The sequence below is a fragment of the Cyprinus carpio genome, chromosome B1 (assembly GCF_018340385.1).
Source record: "Cyprinus carpio isolate SPL01 chromosome B1, ASM1834038v1, whole genome shotgun sequence".
Classification (NCBI taxonomy): domain Eukaryota; kingdom Metazoa; phylum Chordata; class Actinopteri; order Cypriniformes; family Cyprinidae; genus Cyprinus; species Cyprinus carpio.
In genome coordinates, this window is record NC_056597.1 from 38,872,164 (window position 1) to 38,898,270 (window position 26,107).

General features: G+C 36.8%; 1 protein-coding gene across 7 annotated transcripts in view; it reads left to right on the forward strand.

The window, feature by feature from the left end:
- The first annotated feature begins 891 nt into the window (after positions 1–891).
- LOC109047719 (SH3 and PX domain-containing protein 2A) overlaps positions 892–26,107 on the forward strand; it is a 91,751-nt gene continuing 66,535 nt past the window's right edge. For 3 of the 7 annotated variants that reach the window (XM_042717437.1, XM_042717444.1, XM_042717439.1), the window contains exons 1-2: positions 893–1,432; positions 11,715–11,795. In XM_042717437.1, coding sequence (XP_042573371.1) covers positions 1,361–1,432; positions 11,715–11,795 — 153 coding nt within the window. In that variant the 5' untranslated portion in view covers positions 893–1,360. Of the gene's footprint in view, positions 1,433–11,714; positions 11,796–26,107 lie in introns of all 7 variants that reach the window. The other 4 variants (XM_042717441.1, XM_042717442.1, XM_042717438.1 and 1 more) reach the window with 2 other exon arrangements.

Here is a 26,107-nt window from a genome sequence, read left to right on the forward strand (position 1 = left end):
TGGAGATGTTAGTATGTCTCTAATAAGATGAGTCACAAACACGATCCCTGCACGATGATCTTATGCGTAGCGTCTGTCATGCAATACAGAACACATTTCCTCCCCCTCTTCATGTTTTGTCAAATTTCTCCACTGCTAAAGAAACTCTAAAGCCTCTTAAAAGTCCTCGTCTGTGCTCCTAACATTTTTTCAGACCTATTTTAAGGGTTAAGATGCTTTCTGAATTACTTTTTTCTTTACTATAAACTTTTCTTTCATTTTAAGAGGAAACAAACACATTTCTAAGAATTTTCTCAGAATTTTGTTACTAGGAGCAACTCTTTGCACTAAGATTTTTCATGAATACGGACCCTGGGGTTTTATAGTGGGTGAGCTAAATGGGGTCGTTTGAAACTGAAGTTACACTCAACGGCCTAATGGGGTCACTGTGAGCTGTGAGATACGTCACTGTCCATGAGCACATCACTATCTGTGCGCGTTCAGGTCTCTATGCTCAGTGGAAATATGACACACTGTCTGTGATTTTCTTAGATTATGAAATAGATGTGCAGCAGACTTTTGTGAAATTTGTTTGCAATGCGTATATAGACTACAGAATGACAGTTCGTATCTGGTGTGTGACATGGTTTTATTACAATCAAGATAACGCTACTGCATTCTTTTCTCACACAATTGGCCTTTAAACAAGCTGAACCAAACAAACAATGCCTAGTCTGTAAAATCCAGCCATTGTCTTTTTTATGGAGGAGGACAATGATATCAACACAACACTCGTCTCGTATTATTATTAATATAATTAATTTTTTCTCTCTCTGTAGAGGCTCTTTTAATGTGAAAGAGAGCTTTTGTAGAGGAGCAGAGCCATTTTCCAAATATCCCAGAGTGTGCGCGCGCTTCCTGCGATTGCCTTGATGAATATGACGTGCGCCGCTCACGTTTGAGGAGAACCCCCAGACTTCAGCTTCACTACTGTAGTCCACACAAAGGACGCGCTCGTGCCTTTATGACGCGTCGATCCAGATTCCAGAATGCCACTGTAGAACGCGTCTCGATTCGAATTCAGCAGGGACGCGGCGGTTCGAGAATCCTCTCTGCGTTGTGAGAGAAATGGATGCGGGAATGTGCGTTTCTTGCAGACGGATATAAGTTTTGCATGATTTATTACTCGATCTTCATTTCTATATTACGTCAGGGGGAATAAACGGACTGATTAAACGGACGGACGGGCCGGGGGCAACAATCGTTCGCTTTCATTGAGAAGAGGAACATCGATATTATTCGTGCAAACGTCTTCGTGACTGTCCATTTAATTCTGTAGCTGTCTGATTATAACCGTGCTCCCGAAGCCTCTGTTTTCACAATGCAGTTTAGGACAGTTTTGGATGTAAAAGTGGTGGATGTGGAGAAGAGGAGGAATCCATCCAAACATTACGTGAGTTGGCTACCTATTCACCTTGCGTCCTTCTCGAACCTGATGCTGAGATACAGAAAGACGCATCTGGATCATGATAAAGAACATTTCTGCAACGTTATAACCAAATGCGTTTTGAGCTGGTCCTGCGTTTTCCTATAAAAGTCTGTTTTTTTTTTTAATCATTAGCCGAGATGAGCCAGAGAGTTGTTTTATTTTTATTGGAGAATAATACACATAGCCTACTAACTACTGACGTTCGTTTAAGATTAAAAAACCTTAACAAAAAGTACCTTAAAGAATTACCCCAAATTAAACATCTGCATATGCCTGCTCAGTTATATTCATTTGGCAACTTAATTAGTGGATTTAGATTTCTATGTAAGATTCAAATGAAATAACATGTCTGCAGGTAATGTCAATTGCACAATCAGGACAATAACAATAACATAATCACAATTTGTGAAAACGCTATATTGTTTCTATGAACATGGAGAGATAATCCAAAACTATGTTATGAAGAATATTTGTGCATCTAATGATCAGTGGCGTGCGTGTTTTGATCATCTGTCCTCCAAAGTTATTAAACTTTCTGTCACACCCCCTTTTCCAGCAATTTAGGACACAACTTCAGTGACAGATTCGGGGTTTAGTGGCCCGAAGAAGTGCCCATATATGGCTGGAGTAGAAGCTTATGTATTTCCTGCAAAATATGGACTCTGCGGTTTGTTTTAAATATTTATGATACCACTTCTTGAAAGCACATACCAGACCATATAGATTACCTAAAGACTAGTTCAACATAAATTACTTAGAGTGAATTTGGGCAATTTTTGACTTGTAATAAAAATCTGTCCCATTTTTTTATTGAATACATATTTTTCATTACTAATTTCATCATTAATCTAACAATTTAACTGCAAATGCATTTTTAAAAGCTGTATGAATTTAAGATTTATTTGTGTTTTGCATATCCCTCCCTTGTGTAACTCCGTAAATGTGCATGAAACCCGATGATCATGCATGATTTGAGAATGATCATCCAAAGAGCATCTTGCACTTCAGTGGAAGCAAATATAGCTGACCTACTGTACAAAGAGTTCAGATGGTTAATGTTACCACTTGATTAGTGGCCTAGTACAGAATCCTGGGCCTTAATATTTATTCATTTTTCATAATCAAAATACTCAAGCATAGTTTATTTCCAGGTATAAATTAAGGTTGTGCATTAGAAACTTGTGAAGTTCAGTCCAGCTTGAGTGCATGCTGAAACAAAAAGGTTCAACTTTTCACACGTTTTTTGTCATTAAAAATTGAGAAACCCAGTTTTTAGCCAGTCTACCATATATTCTATCATTCTGAATGATGGTACATTTTAACAGCCTTGATATTCATCAGTAGTTGTGGCTTAATGTTTTGAACAGCTTGTTTAACATTGGCCCATTGTCTCAATCTCCTAACCACGAGAGCTGTAGAGCTGTTCTCAGATCAGCATTAGTACAGCATCCTCCCCCATAACTTGCACTGGGAGTCCTTTGCTTTGCCACAGATTCACTACATTCTCTCCCGAGAGAGTGATTCTTCAGAATATGCATGGCCTTGTATCCCACAGGCTTCCACATACTCTGGAAAGAGAGTAAAAAAGAAAAGCAGTTCTTCAGTCTCATTAGTATATAATGTTAATCAAACAGCTGTTTTCCTTTTGAGAGAGAGAAAAGGAGGAGGGGAAATGTGAACCCACATGCCCTTGTTTTGATCCCCAGGAACGGTCTGACTTCCTCTCTTTGAATGGAAGCTTGGCTGTATTTACAGAAAATGCAAAAAAACTCCTTTATACACTAGACAAGGTTCTTAGTGGCTTTGATCTGGGACAAGTTTTATGTGCATCGGTAGGATGATAAAGAGTGTATTCACAACTGCTTCGGAAAAGGAGTGCAGGTTTGTCATCATTAGTCAGCTGAGAATTTGAAGTAGGACTGAGTAAAAATAGGGGGTCATACGATGGAAAATTTCATGCTTCCAGACAGGAAGTGAGCACTGAATCCCTCCTCCGAAGGTGGACAGAATTGCTTCTATTATGTCTTTGTGGGAATCGTGTGTGTGTGACATGTTTTCTCACACACTCACTTCATTAGCGAGCACTGGTTCCCAACAGAGCCCCACATGTCCGAAATGTGTTTGTGTGTGTGTGTGAACGTTACACAAAGCTGCCTTGAGGCTCTCCCTAGACAATCTGCTGTCTTGTCAGCTTTTGTATATGACACATTTCCTTGGCTGTTTCCATCTGTTAAATCCTTGTCATAGGCCACTACAAGACGTTCATGCCACAACATGCCATGAATCATGATTGTTTGCCCTGTGTAATGGCTATTGAAACACTTTTATTTCTAACACTTTAGTTCACCCTGAAATTAAAGTTCTCTCATCGTTGACTCATCCTCCTGCTGTTCCAGGTGTTTTCTTGTTTTCAGTGGAACACCAAAGGAGATGGTTTGAAGAATGTTCTTGCTGCTGTTTTCCATATAACAGAAGCATATGGTGATCAAGCTGATTTAAAAATAGCTTACCATAAAAGTTGTCCATAAGACTTGTGTGCATTATTCCAAGTCTTTTTGAAGCCATATTATACTACTGTAAGCTTGGCCTTACAAACAGACTTTAAGATTGTAGGTTTAATTAATAGAAGTTAAGCTCAATCAACAACATTTGTCGCAGAATGTTGATTTTTTTTATTTTAAAAAAGGAAAAACAAGAAAGGTAACCTATAATGGAATTAAACTGAGCACATTTTCCATTGCTTGCGTATTATTTGAGCTGTCAAGTTGTTCTCTCCATTTTTGTGATTGTTTTAAGGTCGAAGGCGTTATTTTGTCAAGTTGTAAAGTTGCATGTACTCTACTCTTCAAAAGGTGGTAGGTATTTTTATTTTAGTTTATTTTTTTTAAATATTTTTGAATGAAGTCTCATGCTCATCAAGACTTAAATACAGTAAAACAGGACTATTGTGAAATATTATTACAAATTAAAACAACTGATTTCTATATTTAATAAGTTTTAAAATGTAATTTATTACTATGATGGCAAAGCAAAATGATCAGCGTAATTACTTCAGTCTTCAGCGTCACATGATCCTTCAGAAATCATTCTAATATGCTGATTGGGTGCTCAAGAAATATTTCCTATTATTATTATTATCAATGTTGGAAACTTGTTATGCTTAATAATGTTTTTGTGAAAAACTATGATGCTTTTCTCTGGATAACAACAGAATAAATATTTTGTAAAAATTTTAAAGTCTTTACTATCACTTTAATATCAATTTAAGGCATCTTCGATTTTTTAAACAGCAGTTTACATAGAAAAAATAAGTAATAATTTTTTTTTTTTTTCATACAGCAGCCATGTTACCATGCATATTATTTGCATCTTGTGGCCAAACCTTTAAAACAGTGATCCGCTGTATGTGTCTCTTTTCATTTTTGGGTAGACTTTCCCTTTAAACTATCCCCCCTCCCTCCATATCCCTCACACTTCCTATACCAGCACTCGCATACGTTCATGTACTGATATATGACTCCCGCTGCATCCTGCCTGTCTTCAATTTCCGCGTTTTCATTTCCCCTCCTCCTCGCTTGTTCCTTGTCCAACATGACATCTTGGAGCACTAAAGCTCATTGCTCCTTTCTGTAGAGTTACTCTCTGCCCGCCGCCAGTTGCAGAGCAAATGCTATTGCTTTCAATGCAGCTTGATTACATCATAGAGAACAAATGATGCCAGAGCTGCTGGTGACAACATGTGTGGGCAGGAAGTGAAGCTCTGCCACAGTACAGCAGCCTTCATGGGAAATGGCTTTCTCTCTCGTAGTAACTAATGATGTCGTCACCCATAAAGAGAAATTATCCCACCAAGCGGTTTCCTGGGATGCTTTATCAGAATTGTATCATAGTTTCAGTGCATTCTAATTGTTTGGTTTCTTGAATGACGTGAACTAATGACGTGTTTTGTTTAGCTTTTTATTGCCGGGGACACTGGGCCTGGCTTTCTCAAAGGGCTCTATGATGAAAGATGGGATTGTTGAGGAGGTTTGAAAGGACACGTAGGTGTAATGGAGCTGAAAAATAGCAGTACAGTGTTCACTCGCTGACAGTTTTGTTTACACACCACCAGTTACAACATTCAGATGCATAAGGTCTGGGGAAGGGTCTGACTGTTTGCTCCCATTCGCGAGTGTCTCACTCTAATGGTAATAATTAGAACTCATCGGATGATATTTTGCAGATTATCAGTTTGTTACAGTTCCTAAAAGTAACACGTCGTTGTCAGTGGATAATAAATGTCATCCTCTTTTACATATTTTTGAGGTTCAGATGAGTGGCTTGTACCGGGTTGCTCTGAAAGGCCAAAGGTTTGGACGCTCAAAGTTGATGTGTACGCTGAGTTGACACTTTTTTAATCTGCAGTTCTTCAGGACACAATGTGCACTCAAGTTCCACTTCCTGTACCGCATCCCTTCTGGAAGCAGGAATGTGCGTGTGCGCATTTGCATGTAGGTATCAGGGTGAAGTGGCACCGGCAAAGTGGAAATGACCAGAACAAAATGCAAAGGAAGTAGAGAGAGAATGGGTTTGTTCTTTGTTGATCATAATGCTCAGTGAGGAGGATCAGAAAGCTACCTTTCATCTTTTGCTCTCTCTGTCTTGATCTACATATTGTTTAATTAATGATTTACAAGTTTATCACTTCCTGTGGGAAATTCACTTTCCAGAATCCCATTACCAGTGGACCCACCTGCAGTTACACAGCTTAAACTGTGCAGTAAATGCTCACCCCTTGAGACCTGGACTTGGAGCTACTGCCTGATTTGCTGTGATAGGAACGCATTTACTGTACTTAGCCTTTAAGTTTGTGGGTCTTGGTTCTGGTCAGTATGTTGTTTGGGACAATTCATGTTTCCACTAGTCCTTTGTTATACGTTTTGTTAGAGTTCTGAATACTTTTTATGAGAATATGAACTATAAGTTGTGGGTTTTGACCATTAATTTAATAGGAAATTTATAGTTTACAGAGGGACAAAATTATGTGAAAATAGAGTTTCACCACCTCAAGAAAAATTATGGCTGTCAATCTATTCCCATTTGATTGCATGTGTACAGTTTTTTAATTTTATTTAAACTGAGTACACAAATAACAACTTCATTTCCAACCCATTTTACTTTGTAATATGGTATTTCAGAGTGAAATAGAAAATCCAATGAAAAAAATGTTTGGATAGTGGAATAGTGGAATTTTTAGAATTTTTAGAATTTTTGTATTTTTTTTTTTTGTAAGTGAAATATTTTTTTTTATTAGTATTTTTTATTTTGTTAATTAATTTGTATTTAAAAGATTTTATAATTTTACATTTATTTAAATAATTAAATGTTTTTTTTTATTTACAGTGTGCACCAATTGTATTTCACAATAAAGCCAGAAAGAAATTTTTTTTAGAAAGTAAATGGTGTAAAATTTTATGAATTTTAAGTTTGTTAAGTTACTATCCATCCCTCTTGTCAGTTGTGGACCCCGGCATAGGTGACATTATGTATATTTGCCTTGGCCGACACATTGTGGGTTTGCTTGGTTTATTAATAATAAAAATGTACATGATATAAAATCCTAACTTCACCTAATGTCTAGACAAGATCTTAAACTTGTTGCTCAGCATAGACATGTTGCTGTTTTCACATCACAGATTTGAACTATTTAACCAGCTGAATAAAATGCCATTTTGTGGCTATGAATGCACCATGGTTGGAAATATGGTAGATGGATAGTCTTTTATGTGTCTCTTTAAATAGTCTCTTTAGGCGGGGTTGAGTTACTTAAGTGGTGAGGCCTGTACTTAAAGCCCCACCAAGACTTCAAGCTTAAAACCTCCTCATCCTTTTCTTATGACAAATCTGAAGACAAGACGACTGCTTTTCAGTAAGTTTCTCTGGCTTTACTTTTCATGTCTACCTCAAAACGCCGCATTCTCCTTTTATTCTGAAATGTGTGCTTCAGCTGGACATGCTGAAGTCTGTTTTGCTGATGTTAATCTAATGCATGATTATAAGGAAAGCTTTGGTTTTTGATGAAATGCAGAAATGCATGTTCTTTGAGTTTGGTCTTCCAGGACACTTCCTGCTCGAATGATCAGAGAGTTTGTGCTGACTTTGATTTATTTATGAGCAGTATAAAATGTGTGCGGCCAAACCTTTGAAAGTTTAGTTGAAGTTTTAATCAGCGGGTGATGTGCTTTGTTTGCTGCCACAACTTTGAGGATTATTGTTGATTCTGCAGGTATTGAATTGCTTGAAGAAGGCTTTTGTGTGCCATCTCTGCATCGCATTTGAGACAGAATGAGGGTTTTCTTCTTGCAAATGACAAGAAAAAATGTAGACTAAATGGTTGAATGTGCTTTATTGCTTATATATGCATATTCAGTGTCTCTGTGTCGTTCAGAAATCCAGCTGCTTTGTCTTAATCTTGTTCCTTGACTCCGTCTTGGGATAATTATTTGGAAGAGAGAGGTCTCCATTGTGTTACGTCTGTTCTTTTATGTCTAAAGATTTTAAAATCACTTGAAATCAGGACTCTTTGTTGTGTTCTTTTCAACAACATCAATGGATATAATCAATCCAGTGCCAGAGAACAGATGTTATAGACGAAAAGGCTCTTTTCACCACTGTTTTTACCAAAGGGAACATTTTATTGCTCAGAGTTTGACCTTTCATAGATCTAGAGTCTTCATGGAATTCTAATTATTTAAAAATCTGCTTCCATATTTGTTTTCTACAACTGCTTAGGAGAAATAAAAACAGATGACGTGGATTAAATGTGGGTTTGAGTGGTTTTGAGTGAATTTGGTAAGAAATGTTTGAGTACTTACATTTGAGCATTTTGAAATCACTGATTTTTGAGCACAATTTGAGACATTGTTTAGATTCTATGCCTAGAAATGACCCTGGCATTACATATTAATCTAATATCTGTCTAGACCAAACAATTGAGTAGCAAAAAAAAACTTAAATGAGAAATAGGACTTCAGACTTGACTGTCAAACAATTAATCCTGATTAATCACATCCAAAATATATATGAATATAATTTTTTTCTGTAAACATAACTGTTCATTGTCAGTTCATACTATAGTAACTAATGTTAACAAATGGTTAAAGTGAAATTGATTAATTGAATGTTTTGAGAAGAATTTGACTGATGATCAAAGGTTATAAACATTGTGAACATGGTTTAATATAGAAGCTTTCCTGGTGGTGGATGTCCTGTTGGCTTAGTCTGTTCTGTTTCAGAGCTATTTTTGCTCTCTGGGATGGTGAAGTTGCTCTTGATATTTTGGGCGTGGGCTTTCAGCAATCCTGTTTCCACTGTGGTTGCCATGAAGATGGTCTCAGAGATGTGATGAGTTTGCATCTTACACACACACACATGAGATGATTGAGGCTGCTCTCTGTGGTGAAATAACATATTACAGTTGGGCAGAGAAGGGCAGAATCAGCAACCACACATGCCAGTCCGGTCAGGGGTCTTTAAATAACTCCTGTAGGAGTAACTCACACACACACACATGGAGTATCTTTTTAGCACATGCTTTCAAAGAAAGCCTCTCATGCACTCTATCTCACACATTCACATGCTTTTCCAGGCACGCGGTGTGTGATAAGCATGTATCTGTTTGGATAGCTGCACACACACTGTGGGAAGCAGCGTGAGGCGGTTTAGTCAAGGCCCTTTCGCAGCATTCTGCTAACAGGGGAGGCACTTTAACCTGGCACAATGCAAATACTCACAAGCATGTAAGCTGTCTGTCTCACAGCACAGGTCAGAGCCTCCTCTATCTGTTTCTCACTCTCTCTTTCATATGATAGCGGTCATATTTCATTACCCACAGAAAAGCTGATGCAGCTTCCCACTTTATGGTCCATGACATAAGCTTTGATACATGACAGACTATGGAGATGAGGTAAATCAAATGATTAGCTTGTCTTATAATCCAGCCCAGACTCAGTTGTGCTAAACATTGTGTGAGAAAAAAGTTTGCGCTATCGGCTACCATAGTTTCTGTCACAACAGATGTCAGTGTCTCACTCTCTGTGTGCACAGTACACTGGGTTTAATTCTGCTAGTTTGAATGTTTCAGTATTTCAGAACTGGAAAGCTTTTCTAATCATTTAGAACAATCTCTTCCGTAGTTACTGCAAAATTTTTAACTGATGAAAATGTCAATGATGCTTGCCTGTGCAACACTTGGCGCCACGATGTTAAGGCTGTTAGCGTTCTGCTATGTGTTTGCAGGGTGAATGCTAGTGCTTTGGACATGTGTTAGTTGTCTGTATATTTTATATTGTATTTATATTGAGTTCTAGAATTATCAATGCCGTAACAAAAATCGAATAAAACAATAAAACATTCAGATTTTTTGCCACACGGCCCCTTTTTACCTTTATATAGCACATTTTTTGAGGAGACGGCCATTTTGTTTGTGGTATCCGAAAGCATAGTGGACATTGTCAAGTGCGCTCATTCGAACCCACAATGCACCTCAATAACGAGTGTACAAACCGAACGGCAAGATGCTAGAGAACACTGTGGGCGTCGAATGTATCCTGTGTCTTGTCAGAAGATGCTGTCCATAGCACTTTTGTGTGACTTATTGTCCGAACTCATTTTCATTCATTCTTTTAAAGGTCTGTATTAGAACTTATAACTTATGTAAAGGAGTAATGTAGGGAATAGTGAATGAGAGTATAGGGGATGATTTAAGATACAGCCCATGTTTTTTTTGGCCATTTTTATCGTTTTGCCAGAAATGTAATGTTTTAGATGATAGCACACCTCCTCTCAACAAGCTATACAATTTCAGGTCTCATTCATGTTTGTAGCACAAACATGATGAGTTAAGTGCAGAATTTTAATAGTAAGGTTTTTTTTTTTTTTTTTTTTTTTTTTTTTTTAAGTGAGCAGGAGTGATGCTTGCCTGAGCAGAAATCACTAATAAATAGGGTAACTTGTATTTTGGTGGTTACCATGGTAATCAGATATGCAAAAACTCTGCAATATGGAGCAAAAATGTGGCAATGTTTATTGATGTATTAACTTTTTCACATCTATGGACAAAACAAGCCATTTTTACACATACACATTACACGTACTATTGTGCTTCATAACTCTTGTTGGGGGTTGACAGGAGATCACTCAAGATCACAGCAAATCTCCAAAGCTGTTAGATCCCAAGTGTCACAAATGCAGCTTCCAGACACTTCTCTTTCCAGGATCAGCTCAGACATGCTGCTCACACTGGAGAAGACCTTGAACAGGTTTGACATGACTGAGTTACACACTGGAGAGACGTTGTCAACACACTGTCCTGCAGCCCACAGTGGGTGGGGCAATTTATCTGAAGGACTGATGCTAGAGAGCTGTGGTCAGAATATCAGCTGAAATGAGCCTGTAATAGACTTATAGACTTAGTAGATGCAAGGAAATGTGCTGAATGTAAATCAAATGTCTTGCAGTTAAAAAGGAAAAAGACGTTGTTTGTCAGGTAGTCAGTCTGTTTATCCCAGTTATGGATTGTTTTGATTGGCACTGGAAACTAGGTCAACTCCAAATGCAAATCTTTAAAAATTAGATTTGTAAATGATCTGTTGACTTGTTTGAATCTGTTTTAGTGAGACTGCAAGGAGGAGTGATCCGTTAAAAAATAAAATGTGCAATTTCCAAATGGGAACTGTAAAAATCATGATTCGTTTTAGAATTTCATATGCAGTATACATATATACATGCATATGTTTGATAGTACTGTAGGGTATAGTGTCATTTATTTACTGTACTATATATATATATAAACATGGTTCCACATGATGTCATATTGTATTTTTTGTTGGTTTGTTTGTGGAGTAAATAATCTGATCTTTATTTCTGTTGCAGGACAATAGAGCTGGGTTTGTTAGGAATTGTGTATGTGCAGGAAATACTTGTCCCTGACTATACAGTGTCGTTTCCTGACCATGCTGTGAAGTCATCATTACATATCTCGCTCTTGGGTTAAATTTAAATAAATTGGGTTAAATAAAGTACATTTGCATATTTAAAACTTTTTTAACTGCTTTTTGACACATTTCAGAGAGTAGAGACTTGCATAGCTAGAAGCAATCGTTATACTGAAATCATCATAGTTTATACCAAAATGTGTAACTAAACTCTAGTATAAATTGTAGAGATTCTAATTGCCTTCCTTGTATTTTTTTTCTTCTCTTTTCAGGTGTATCTCATCAATGTCACATACTCTGACTCCACATCCCACATCATCTACAGAAGATACAGTAAATTCTTTGACCTTCAGGTAGGCTTGCTTAAGTTTAACAGTTGCAAACTCTCTCTCTCTCTCTCTCTCTGTCTAACTTCTCTTATTTTTTATGATTTTCTCAGGTAATGGTTATTCACATCAGAACTGAGTTTAATGTCTTTTTAATGTCGGTCTTATGCAAGCCAGGGCTACGTTTACATGCCTATTTCTCCCTCTTTCTCACTTTTAAATGTGCTTTATTAGCATGACACATTAATAATGGTGCATTTTTATTCCCAAAGCAGTAGCAAGTTAGAGGAGAATGAATAATAAGGAGAAGAAAGAATGCGATATGAGTCTAATGCTATTTAATGGTGCATGCGTTACAGGCTGGAGCCGAGTGGTTATGCTGAATGACATTTATGGGTGTATTTTACAAATTAAAGTCTAACTCTGCGACAGAGCTCTCAGGATACCGCCGCCAATAACAGTATTTGCTTTGGAAGCAGAAGGAAGGAAAGACAGCGTTCACACCCAACCCTTCAGGTGCAGCGAGGCCCCTCTGTAAAGTCTGGAAGAAAGAGTGTGTATGTTGTTGTGTGAGGATGTGTGTAGGGTTTAGATGACTGTGCACATTTAGTTGCAGTGTGAGCATGTGTCTATGAACATGTCTGTACAATTGGTATAGTACAGGTTTATTTACATTGTGTCTATCACTAAAAAAGGTTCAAAGTTTCATAGCATCGTCATGTTTTTTGGACATGTACAGTGGTATGTGCTGTCTTTTTGGATTTACACCACTGTTCAAAAGTTTGGGGTTGTGCGAGTTTAAAATAACTGTTTATTCTTTGAATGAACAACGATGGCAATACTGAATTTTCAGCATCATTCCTCCAGTCTTCAGTGTCACATGATCCTTCAGTAATCATGCTAATATGCTGCTCAAGAAAAAATCTTATTATTATATGTTGAAAATGGTTATTCTTTGATAAATTTTATGTTTTTAAATAGAAATCTTTTAAAATGATCTTTATTTTCTTTACTGTTAAAACTTACTGATCCTATACTTTTTAAAAACTAATTTAAATAAATATAGCACGGCAATGTCAGTTTTTGATAATGTGTTATAGTAATACCATATATATTTTTGTACGTAAACCATAGTAGTGCCATATTTTTGGATATTTTTTTAACAACTTTATTTGCAAAACTTGGAATTATCAGATCATTTTAAAACTTTGTCCTCCAGGGTTAAAAAGTCATGGAAATGAATAAAACGATAAAATATGTTGGTATTTTATCAGCTTGAAATTCCACTTTGTGACTACAATCTCTGTAAAATACAGAAATTCTAAAAGTTATTGAAATTGATTGGTCAAATGTAGCAACCCTGTACTGGACATGCCTCATAGTAATACTACTGTATTATTTAAAGTACCTTTGAAGTAGTGTGTATACCATGGTATTTGAAAATGGTTATGATTTGGAACTACATCACTATACGTATATCATGGTACACTGTTCCTCAGTACAGTTTTTGTTAGGGAAGTATTTGTGTATGAAGGGAGTTTAGGGCTCCCCCTTGGTTCCTCCATAGCCATCTACAGTCTGTTGAGGTGAGTAGTCTTCTGTCTCAAAGACTCCAGTGTTTAACAGAGGCCTAATGGTGGCCATGTTATGTACTGGGTGAAGTCAAAGCCTCCATTGATAAGCTGAGAGGACGGAGTAACCCAGTCAATCAGTTCCCTCCTCTTGAGTTCCTGCCTGTCCATACAGGAACAATAACAAACGCAAGGAAAAGGGAAGTGTCTTTTATGAGATGTCAACAGATGTTTCAGATCATTCTAACAACATATGAAGTACTTGATTGTGCTGACTTTGCTTATTAGTGTTAGTAGTTTTTGAGTACTTTTTTTTTATGTCTTTGTTTATTAGTGTTAGTTGTTTTATTGTGCTGACTTTGCTTATTCCAGTAAGGTTTGGGTTTGTGTGTTGGGATGCCTTAAAATGATAGCGAGTGCACTTTTACACTTGTGTAAGAGACATTAAGAAAAATTAAGAGTTGAGCAGTAAGGGTTTATATGTTACAACTTCAAAACTGTGAAAAGGTTTTGAACTTGTATACATGTGATGCAATTTTACATCATGTACTCTAAAGGGCCGTACACACCGGGACGAAATATACCGCGCGCGTTATTCGCCAGCGTTTTTCAAACGCGTTTTTTGTAAAAACGAATGAGCCTGATGTGAACATGCAAACCCCCCGCTTCAAAAGCGTAATTAAACAGTAAAGATAAACTTTTACACTTAAAAATTATGTTTCAAATAAAAGTTAGTGAGTGTAAGAGCAAACTCTACATTCCCATCTTGCCTTGCATCTTCTTCGTCTTATTTCTTATTTCTCCCGGCAGTGGTAAAAAAATTACTTGGCAACCACAAACCTGTTGCTCAGCAAGACAGTTTTGTGTTTATAACTTAAGCTAGCGCAAAAGACTGTGTCCAAATTGTGTTTTAAGAGGGTTTGTATACATGTGAGCGTTTTTTTAAAAAAACGATTAAAAAAAAAGACGCGTTTGGCCAAAATTTCGTGGCGTCGCGTCGGTGTGCACACCGCACAGTGGCGCCCTTTGTTTACATCATGTAGGCGTTCTAATATGCACATAGAAACAGGCCTTAAATGCACATAGAATCAATAGTAATGTTGTGAATACTATTTACCACATTTAGCACTGTGTTCATCTCAACCGCAGCTGACTGATAGGCTCTCATTTATTCAATTCCCAAAGTTACTCTTATAATATTAGCAACATATAGATTGTAGCAAGAATAAAGCCAAACGTTGTTGTCAGAAACAGAAGTAAAGAGAATTTGGAAGCGATAAACTTGTTGGTAAATGTGCAGATGCATGGTTTTGTTTTGTATTAGTACAGTCATCAATCCCGTTATCTTTCAGTGTTCAGCGTTATCTAATGCACTGGTTAGCATTAGCATTGTTCATTGTTTATGAAGTTTAGTTGAACTCCAAGTTAAGCAAGTGAGCTGTGCTTAAAAGCTTCCCCAGCACACTGGCAGCTGGTTAAACACTATTTAACCATTTTCTAATGCTCCACAGTTCATTTAAAACAAAATCAGTCACGCTGGCCAAGAAAAAGGCCCTGCGCTTTCATTCAGCTAATTTTCTGTTAGCTGAGCCGAGGTCTTTAGTTATCCAAATACACGTGCAGACTCAAATGTACAACGTCTGCAGGTTTTGCCTTAATTGTACCTTCACAAATGATATCATATTCTGCACGTCCTTTAATTATCCCTTACAGACATTTACCATGGTAACTAAAGTTTACAATGAAACAGCCTACCATGCTTACTGCAGTTGATAGAGCAATAAAACTGTGGTTAGGCTGGTACAGTATTTGCCTTGCCAGAAAGATTCTGAAAGCCTCCTACTCTGTTTAAAAGAGAGGCCACAATAAAGCTTTTACCGTAGCAATATAACTGCAGGAACTGTGCTAGTTTGACAGGAAACTATGGTAAATGTTTGGAAGGGATAAGCCATCTGACTTATCCTTATTATCAGCACTAACTGAAGCATTTTGGTGCAAATGTTGTAGATTCCTGCTAAATAATCTTCTTCATTTTTATTATAGTAATGGCAGATGCAGTTATAGTTCTAAATGTGCTTAAGCTCTTCTTTCTTTTATAATAAATACAAATTATTGGTACCTGGCAACATTGCTGCAAAATGGTATTACGCTGCTTCTTGCAAAGTGAAATATTTAGTAACTAGTGCTAAAACTGTGTTCAGTTTTATCCGAAACAGAAGCGTGTGAATCTGGCAACATTTTGTCCCATTTGTTATTGTATCAGTTTGGAAACGAAATGTCCAGTGAGTGGAGCTCAAAGATTAATGCTCTGTGGCATTTTAAAATAACATACCCGCTACAATAAACCATGCCCTAAAAGCAAACATGAGATACAAACACATTTGCTGAAGCACCCATGACATTTTCAGTTGCCTTTACAAGTGTTTGAGCTGTTTTATCATGACTCATTGTCTTTCACGGGACTCGTAGCAGTGCTGTACCAGGTGCGCTACCGAGCAAGTTTACTACTGTACATCAGAAAAGCCATACATATGCAGTTGGCTATGTGATGCAAATGTATATTACGAAAATTACTGTACAAATCATGCATTATGGTACAAGCATTTTGAAGCCATAACATAAGTATTATTCAAGGAGCTGTTTAAAATAAATAAATAAAAAAAATAATTAAAGTCTTTATTAATCATTAATCTGCTCCTGTTATCATAATTTGCGTAAAAAAAAAGGTTGTTGGTGTGTTACTGCCACTAGTGGATGTTCATTTCAGCTGGAAACAGTAGTGATTTGTACTGTATGTATAGGTACATTTTTGGAGTTTTACGTGGAAAAAAAATGGTTTTGTAGAAACTTAACAGTGATCTAAAAGTAGTGATGATTGTTTTACCTATGGTTATCCACAGTAAAACTATGGCTATTATGCAAGCACTATGGTCGTTTTTCTTAAAGGGTGGGTGTATATTCTTGGATGTATATCAGGAAGCCTGTATTGTTTGTACTTCTAGGTTCTTGTCTGAAGTTTCAGGTTTATTTTGTCCTGTCTGGTCTCTGTGGAGCAACCACCCACAGAGCTTGTGTATAGCTAACTCAGAGTACATAAAGGCCATTTTAAACTGCAGACTAGTAGCAAATGTGTGATAAAAAGTAAAGCTTGCATCTGCCTCTAAGCTTGGAGATTGGTTAGAGTGGATTCTCTAGGCCAAATCTAAGGCCTCTATCCCATGTGGATATGCCGGTACAGAATTAAGTATTGTGAGCAGAATGTTAAGAGGTGAACTCTGCTGCTTAGGTTACTCCTAGAGGAGGTGGGTGTGTCTCATTGTCAGGTGATCTGGCCGCGCTCCAGTACTGTAGTACACTCAGGTCTTCATCTTATCGCACAACACTGCAGAGTCCTGACATCTGCATAATGTGGGAGGTGATTCATCCTGGATTTTCCACCCTCACTCTAAATTTGTGGTCCTTTTAAGCCTATATTTTTTTGGAAAAGGTGAGAAATTGGAAATAATAAATGGTACAGATGTTCAGAAACTGGGAAAAGGGAAACAAACATTTGGTCTGATGGTGTTAGGGATAAATTGGGATACTTGATTAGTCATCCATCAACTGGCGAGTCGATTCTTGAGTTAAACTGGATTTTTTTTAAATTCTTATCTTTATTTTTATGAGAAATCCTTTAAATGGCATGAATTTAGAGACATAACCTTTCTGCAAGGGTTTTAGCATGCTAAAAAAAGAAATTATTACTTTTATTGAACAAAGATGCATTAATATATAAATATGACTGTAAAGATGCTTCTGATGTTACAATAATTCTATTTCAAATAAATGCTGTTCTTTGGAATTTTTTATTCATCAAAGAATCCTAAAATTTATAATTGTTTCTACAAAAATATAAAAATATCAAATCAGCATATTAGTATGATTTCTGAAGGATCATGTGACACTATAGACTGGAGTAATGATGCTGGAAATCCAGCTTTGCATCACAGGAATAAATTACATGTAGATTTGAATGAAAATGTTGCTGTTTCACTGTATTTTTTGTCAAATAAATGCATATATAAGCTATTTCTGTCAAAAACATTTAAAACATCAGGGCTTCCATATGAACAAGTAGTTGACTAGTCATTCAAACAACCCACTGACTAGTCTGTTTTGAAAATATGTAGCTAGGTTTGCGCAGCCTGGAATAACCCCTTTTGCTATAAAATGTAAGCCTTTTGTGAAAGGCACAAATGAAGCACAAGGGAGCATAATGCGTCATTCCGTAATCAATGTACCGGGGTTCTTGATAACTTCTGAGTGATCTGAAAGCCTAGTTGTATATGCAGGCTCTCTAGGCTTTAAGAGCGTCATTGTGTGGGCTGCTAAGCTGGTTGAGATGGGGATAAGAACAATACACCTGACAAAACAACATAGTCATGACATCTGCTTTGCATTTTCCTCTCATCTAAGCTGACTCTGTCAGCTGTACTCAGCTTAAGCTGTCCAAGACCAAACCAACATCAGCTGACTGCAGGATTTAACACGCACTGAATGAGAGGATCTCTGTTGTGTAAAGGGACCACATTTGATGGCTATGTTTCAGTGAAAATGAAAACTTCTGGTTTTGTGTATATGCAGAGATTTTTGAGCTCTATAGGTAGTCTCGCATAGCCAGACTTTCAGACTGATGGCAGAAGGTCTGGGAATCTTGGCCGCTTTGAATGGAACAGGTAAAGCAACCAATCACATTTTGTTTTGTACCGCATCATGTTTAGGGGCGTGGTAATGTCACCACAATAACAGACTGGTGTGTAAAACTCTTGGACATATTTAAAAGATTCTGTGCTGTGAACTTTATATATTTCACATACTTTTGAAAATCCAGTGTTTAGTTTAGAACCTGATAAGCGCTCATTGTCACAGTTGTAAACACGACAGCTTTCATCTTTCGTGAGGGGGTTTGGCATCATGACATCTTTGTTTCTTGGCAGAACGTGACACGCACGTCTCCTGGAAGTCCTATATACAGGTCCTTCTCAAAAAATTAGCATATTGTGAAAAAGTTCATTATTTTCCATAATGTAATGATAAAAATTAAACTTTCATATATTTTAGATTCATTGCCACCAACTGAAATATTTCAGGTCTTTTTATTGTTTTTAATACTGATGATTTTGGCATACAGCTCATGAAACCCAAAATTCCTATCTCAAAAAATTAGCATATCATGAAAAGGTTCTCTAAACTAGCTATTAACCTAATCATCTGAATCAACTAATTAACTCTAAACACCTGCAAAAGATTCCTGAGGCTTTTTAAAAACTCCCAGCCTGGTTCATTACTCAAAAGCGCAATCATGGGTAAGACTGCCGACCTGACTGCTGTCCAGAAGGCCATCATTGACACTCTCAAGCGAGAGGGTAAGACACAGAAAGAAATTTCTGAACGAATAGGCTGTTCCCAGAGTGCTGTATCAAGGCACCTCAGTGGGAAGTCTGTGGGAAGGAAAAAGTGTGGCAAAAAATGCTGCACAACGAGAAGAGGTGACCGGACCCTGAGGAAGATTGTGGAGAAGGACCGATTCCAGACCTTGGGGGACCTGCGGAAGCAGTGGACTGAGTCTGGAGTAGAAACATCCAGAGCCACCGTGCACAGGCGTGTGCTTTTGAACCAGAAACAGCAGCAGAAGCGCCTGACCTGGGCTACAGAGAAGCAGCACTGGACTGTTGCTCAGTGGTCCGAAGTACTTTTTTCGGATGAAAGCAAATTTTGCATGTCATTCGGAAATCAAGGTGCCAGAGTCTGGGGGAAGACTGGGGAGAAGGAAATGCCAAAATGCCTGAAGTCCAGTGTCAAGTACCCACAGTCAGTGATGGTCTGGGGTGCCATGCCAGCTGCTGGTGTTGGTCCACTGTGTTTTATCAAGGGCAGGCTCAATGCAGCTAGCTATCAGGAGATTTTGGAGCACTTCATGCTTCCATCTGCTGAAAAGCTTTATGGAGATGAAGATTTTGTTTTTCAGCACGACCTGGCACCTGCTCACAGTGCCAAAAACCACTGGTGAATGGTTTTACTGACCATGGTATTACTGTGCTCAATTGGCCTGCCAACTCTCCTGACCTGACCCCATAGAGAATCTGTGGGATATTGTGAAGAGAAAGTTGAGAGACGCAAGACCCAACACTCTGGATGAGCTTAAGGCCGCTATCGAGGCATCCTGGGCCTCCATAACACCTCAGCAGTGCCACAGGCTGATTGCCTCCATGCCACGCCGCATTGAAGCAGTCATTTCTGCAAAAGGATTCCCGACCAAGTATTGAGTGCATAACTGAACATAATTTTTTTAAGGTTGACTTTTTTTGTATTAAAAAACACTTTTCTTTTATTGGTCGGATGAAATATGCTAATTTTTTGAGATAGGATTTTTGGGTTTTCAAGAGCTGTATGCCAAAATCATCAGTATTAAAACAATAATAGACCTGAAATATTTCAGTTGGTGTGCAATGAATCTAAAATATATGAAAGTTTAATTTTTATCATTACATTATGGAAAATAATGAACTTTTTCACAATATGCAAATTTTTTGAGAAGGACCTGTAGTTTAACCAATCCGATTACGACTTGGAAACTCCTGAAGTGTTTCCAGCTGAGTGTGCCGTATGCATCAGATATTCATCCAACGGTCCGTAGGCATGATGTCTGGGGCTGAAACTAATTTTTATTTTATCTTATTTTATTTTATTTTATTTTATTTTCAATACTATTTTAAAACACTATCTTATTTTATTTATTTTATTTTATTTTGCACTTTGTAACAAGTATATATTTATTATATATATATATATATATATATATATATATATATATATATATATATATATATATATATTTATATATTTTAAATAATATTAGACATCTTTTTTATTAACAAGTACTGTCTTCTTTATTTCAAAATTTTATTAAATTATAAATTTGTGAAGGTATCTATTTAAAAGGTACCATCTTATTATTTTATTTTATTTTAGAATTGATGTATTTTAAGCAATACCTTAAAGGCATCATTATTTTATTAAGTAATGTTTTATTTTATTTATGTTTTTTAAATAATACTTCTCTTACCACTCCTCGGTCCTCAGAATGTTTCAGAACATGAACCCGTCTGACACTGGATGATCTCTCCAAGTACGTGTTTTGGCCAATGGAGGGTCATTCAGTCTAGATTTGGGAACACGTGGGCAGCATGGCCCGGCCCGAAGGTCCAAAACGGGTGTATAGACCACAAGGCACGGCAGGCACACCACATCTCCACCAGCGGCTGGAGTAACTCAAGGCCTCAGCGCTTTGGGGTGTTCAGGGACACTCCGCTCTGCATACTGTACTGATGTCAGTGTGGGAAGAAGAAGCCTGATTGTTGAAGCTGGATAAAGGCCTTTTTCATGAGCAAGGTCAAGTTGTAGTCAGAAGACCGACACCTACACTTCAGAGACACACTGGCCTTGTGCTCAAAGGGACAATGGAGGGTTTTGAGCCTGTGGTGAAGAGAGAAGTTGCCCTTGGCTCCTGATCTGAGGCTAGATTTGTACAAGCGAGAAAAGCGAGAGAGACTAAATTTAGTATTTCACAGTCCAGTTCATTTAGAAGGAGGTTTCCATCCTACTCTAGTTATTTCTTTATTTAACTCTTTAGTTGATGTTTTAGTTTCAAGACCAACCAGAGAGCGAGAACGAGATAATTGCTTTATGAACTTAAACCTTATTAAATTCCTTGTAAACCTTGTAAACCTTGTAAAAAAAAGAAAATAAAAACTGTGTGGCATTCTTTGTGAAAGACAAAATTTGAAAAAGTTTTAGTAGCTAAACAGTTTCGATTCCCGTTAAAAGAATACAATGAAAGTCAATGGGGTCAATTGTTTGGTTATCAACATTCTTCAAAATATTAATAGCTATAAAAATGCTGGTCTAAGCTTGTCTTTCAGCTGAAAAAATAAAAATAAAAATGTGCAAAACGCCTGATCAGGATGTGAGATCAGCTAAGACCTGCAAACCAATTTGGGCTGGTTTCTTTTGTTTCTTCCTAACGAACCATCTGTGACAAAAGTTGAATGCTTAAATGAAAATTAATTGGAGAGCCTCCAGAACTACTAAGCTTTGGATGTAAAGTTTTGTGATCTGGACTCATGGGCTAGCGTCGTGATGGATGCTTTGGGTCTAGAAATGAATTGAACTCTTTTGATGTGTTTGCTGTTGTGGCTGTGGTCATGTTTGTGTGTGTATTCACATGTCAGAATGTGGCTTTATTTGTGCATTTTTTGTTGGTGCCAGAGTATGGGCTTTTGACCACCTCTCTGATGTCTTTTGATGTTTTCGTAGACTTTCAGTCTGTATTACCGCACAAATGAGCTTTGAGCGAGTGTACGACTGAAACCAGCCTGTTAGCTATTAGAATAAAAATACTAAAATATTTCCTTTCCATTCATTCAGTGGCTTCATGGACGACATCTAAGCTGTTCTGGAACAGATTGTAGACAACTGAGGTTAAGATTGTACATGTAGGAACTAACACAAGCTGCATTGAGTGATTGAACTGCATACAATAATTTGTCAAAGAATAATATCTGTTTTGGTTGAATAGTTGTTTCATGTAAGATAATTACTTAAATTATTTCTGTTTTCATAAGTAGTGTATCATAGTCTTTATTATATAAATATATGTATATATATATATATATATATATATATATATATATATGTGTTGTGTGCAAGGTGTGTGTGTGTATATTATATATATAATATATATATGTGTGTGTAAATATATATAGATATATATATATATAGTGTGTATATATATTGTGTGTGTGTATATATAAATATGTATATATATATATATATATATATATATATATATATGTATATGTGTGTATATATGTGTGTATAAATAAATATGTGTGTAAATATATATATATGTGTATATATATATGTGTATATCATTTATTTGAAATATAAATCTTTTGTATATTTTTGTTAATTTTAAAATAATAAAATGAATGTGCCACAATATGTAGTGGTGGATCAGTCTTCTTCTTCTTAATAATAATAATAATAATAATAATAATAATAATAATAATAATAATAATAATAATAATAATTTGCCTATTATGAAAAGGTGACGTTAATGGGCTAGACCCCAAAAACATGATATTAATTAAATTATATATTTATTTTTACCCTATATATATTAAACATTTTAACCAACATGATTATCTTTGTTTACAAAGATTATATTTTTAACCTGGCATTTGCATTTTGAACTAGATTTGTTATTGACATTATTTATTATTACCCATAATATGCAAGCAGTAATGAATTACTTAATTTATTAATTGTCTTTTAGAATTGACTTCTCTGCAAAGAATACTGTCCATGTAATGTTGCTGCTGCCTTCTAACTGGAACAGCTTTTGTGTCTGGAGCCTCTGAGTCCTTGTTCCCTACCACACAGTTACTGAACGTTTTAGTCAGTTGATAATGTTATTTAAGTTGTGTGGCACAAATTTTGTGAATAAGGTCACTCAGTAAATAAATGGATCTCTCTTTGGTCTACAATTCAGCCAAACACTCACACAAAACCCCAAAAGGAAGGATGTGCACGGGAAGCCAGCTTTAAACTGAGTTAGTTGTAGAAGTCTTTCTCTGAAAGGGAGTACTATGTTTGTTTAAACTCTTCCCTCTGGAGATTTCACTGTACAATTTATACACACACTGTCGCTGGGATGGGCTCGTCCCTCCGTTTGATCCTGTGTGCTGAAGTTAGACTGGTTGGCAGAAAACATGGAAATTATTCAGAGAAGCTCGAAATAATGAATGTGTCTGAATTTGAAGCACTGTTTCTGTGTGGATATAGTCATTGTGATGTACAGATGTGGAATATGTAATTATGTCGCTGGCAGGAATGAGAGCAGGTTGTATGTGAAGTGTTGGTTTTCTCGGGTGACCCAGATTTGCTAGGGCTTTCTCTGCACCTGGTTACAGTAGACACACAGAGAACCACACACTTACTTTGGGCACTGCCACTCTCCCAGGGGAAGTCCCTTGGCACACACTGATATATACACACATGTTCTTTCTCTCTCTCGCTTGCTCTCTTGCTGTAGTAGACATTCAACAAAGCATGGACTGAGTTTCTTTTTCTATTTGAGGCTCTTTCAAGGTCCGCTTCCTACTGTTACTTTTGTGTAAATTTTTTCCCTGAAGGTAACTCACAATGTAGGTCAAGATTTCTTGTACCAAAGTGGTTGTAATTTTGTTGCATTTTTTCATCCTCTTTCTGTGCATTAGAATTAAATTATACTGAATTGGAATGATAGAAATAGGTTGTCATCTCAGAGTAAAAAAGATCAATTGTGTAAAAAGGTCATTGTGAGATAGAACAAGATCAAGATCAATTTGTACAAGATCAGTTTGTGAGATAAAAAGTCACAGTTGGGAGAAATAAAGTTATTATTGGTGTGTATATATATATACAGATACATCGTAAGATACACAGTAACAATATGAAGACATAAAGTCGCAACTGCAAGTTATAATCACATTGCAAAATATCTCACAAAGTTGCATTAAGAAATTTTTGCCAGATTGTGAAACTTAAATTGTGAAATATTCTGAAATAAAGTGAAATTGCAAACTATTCTGAAATGTATATTCAAACTGCAAAATATTCTGAAATTTAGTCAAACTGAGATATGAAGTCACAATTGTGAGATTTATATACAAAAGTGACATTGTGAAATATAAAGTTGCATTTATGAGAATTGCAATATTTAATGTCATTGTGAGATATTTAGTCTCATTGTAAGATAAAACAAAATCGTAAGATATACAATAACAATATGAAGATTGCAATTATACTGAATGATAAAGTTGCTTTTATGAGAAACAAAGTCACAGTTACAAGTTTTATATTATATTGCAGGAAATCACACTGTGATATATAAAGCCGCATTTATGAGAAATGAAATCGCATTTGAAATATTGAAGACAAAATTAGGAGACAGTAATGAGAACCAAAGTCAGAATGGTGAGATATACATTTTCAGTTACCGTTTTTATTTATTTGTAAATTCCACTTGATAGTGGAAAGAAGCTTCCATAAAAGCATATATAGAATTTTCAGATCTGTTTATTGTGACACCAAAATGTGCAACCACACTTTATCAATCTCCTGTTTCTTTACAGAATACACACCATATACAACCAACACAACACAGGTCCTTATACATGTCAGGCCAAAGTCCAAAGTCAGTAAGAGTACGGCATGCCCTGATTGTGTCTTCACAACCATACCTGGCCCAGCGCTGTATCACTGATCTGAGGACAGTGTAGAGCTGTCATTGGGGTGCAGGCCAGTTCTGGCTCCTCATATGGAGAGATTCAGGAGAACGGGGGCTAAATTTGGGTGTGGGCAGACGAGACTCCCAAAGCCCTCCGTCCCTGCTGCTGGCTGCCCTGCATATGCTGCTGAAATAGTCAGCGTGGACACCCACAGTTACTCATGTGTATGCCAGTGCCAAATTGCTCTCTTGCTTCTCTTTAGTCTCCAGTGTGTGTGTGTGTGTGTATGTATGTATGTAACACACATTCACCAAATGTAACAAGAAACAGGTGAGGAATACATGACACATTTGGGAAATTTTGTGTCAATGTGTGATTCATTTTAAAATGGACCCATAAGTTGAATCAGGCGTCTCTGGTGACACAGAACATCTGACATCTTAATTGTGAAAATGAACTTTAAAATAAGACAAGTCACGCTGTGTGATGCAAAGGCACAGTTAGGAGAAGTAAAGTCATAACAGTAACAATTTGGATATACAAAGTCACAACTGCAACATATAAAATCACAATTACAAAAAACTATTTGACTCCATGTCACAATTTTGCAATTGTGAAATTTAAAAGTCATATTGCATGATATTAAATCACATGGAGAGACACAATGTCACAACTGGGAGAAATAGAGCTTTGTCTCACACACACAGAGAGAGAGAGAGAGAGAGAGAGAGAGAGAGAGTGAATTGACGCGCTACATGTAAACAATATTCTTTGTTGTATTCTTTGTTTGTTGTCAAAATAACGGCGTTCCTTTGGAATTCTTCAGTTTTTAAGAACTGCTGGGTTTTCTGGTAGTGGGCGGAGCTAATGCACAAACGGCAGTCTCATTGGCTAAGATTCTCATAAAGTAACTTTTAAGAGAAACATAAAGTCACATAAAGTCACAAAGAAATGAAGCCATAGAGATTCTCATAATCGGGACTTGATATCTTACAAAGTTGCAGTTGAATTCGGCTGGTCTGCAGTTTCAGGCTTGGGGTTACATCAATGGCATTGGATTCCCTCTTTGTCTGTGGTGGTTGAATTTCAGACTGACCTGTTAGTATGTATAGGTAGTGCAATAAAATCACTTTTACATTACATATGTAATAGTTATTCAAAGACGTGGAAGTTGTTTGGATTTACACAAGGGTGTGTAATAATGACAGAAATAGACTGCTCCTGTAATTTGGTGCTAGAGAGGAATGGAAGAACAATTTGTCCAGGATCTTTAACTATTTAAAATTGCTGCACAGCATGACATTAAGTAACAGCCAACCACTTAATGAACTGTAGCGTGAGGATTTTGCACCAGTAACATTTCACTGTGGGCGGGGCTATTCAGAGTGATGGAAATGGTAACCAAGCAATTGACAAAATCATGCTTTTTCAAATGGCACTTGGCTAGAACACAATT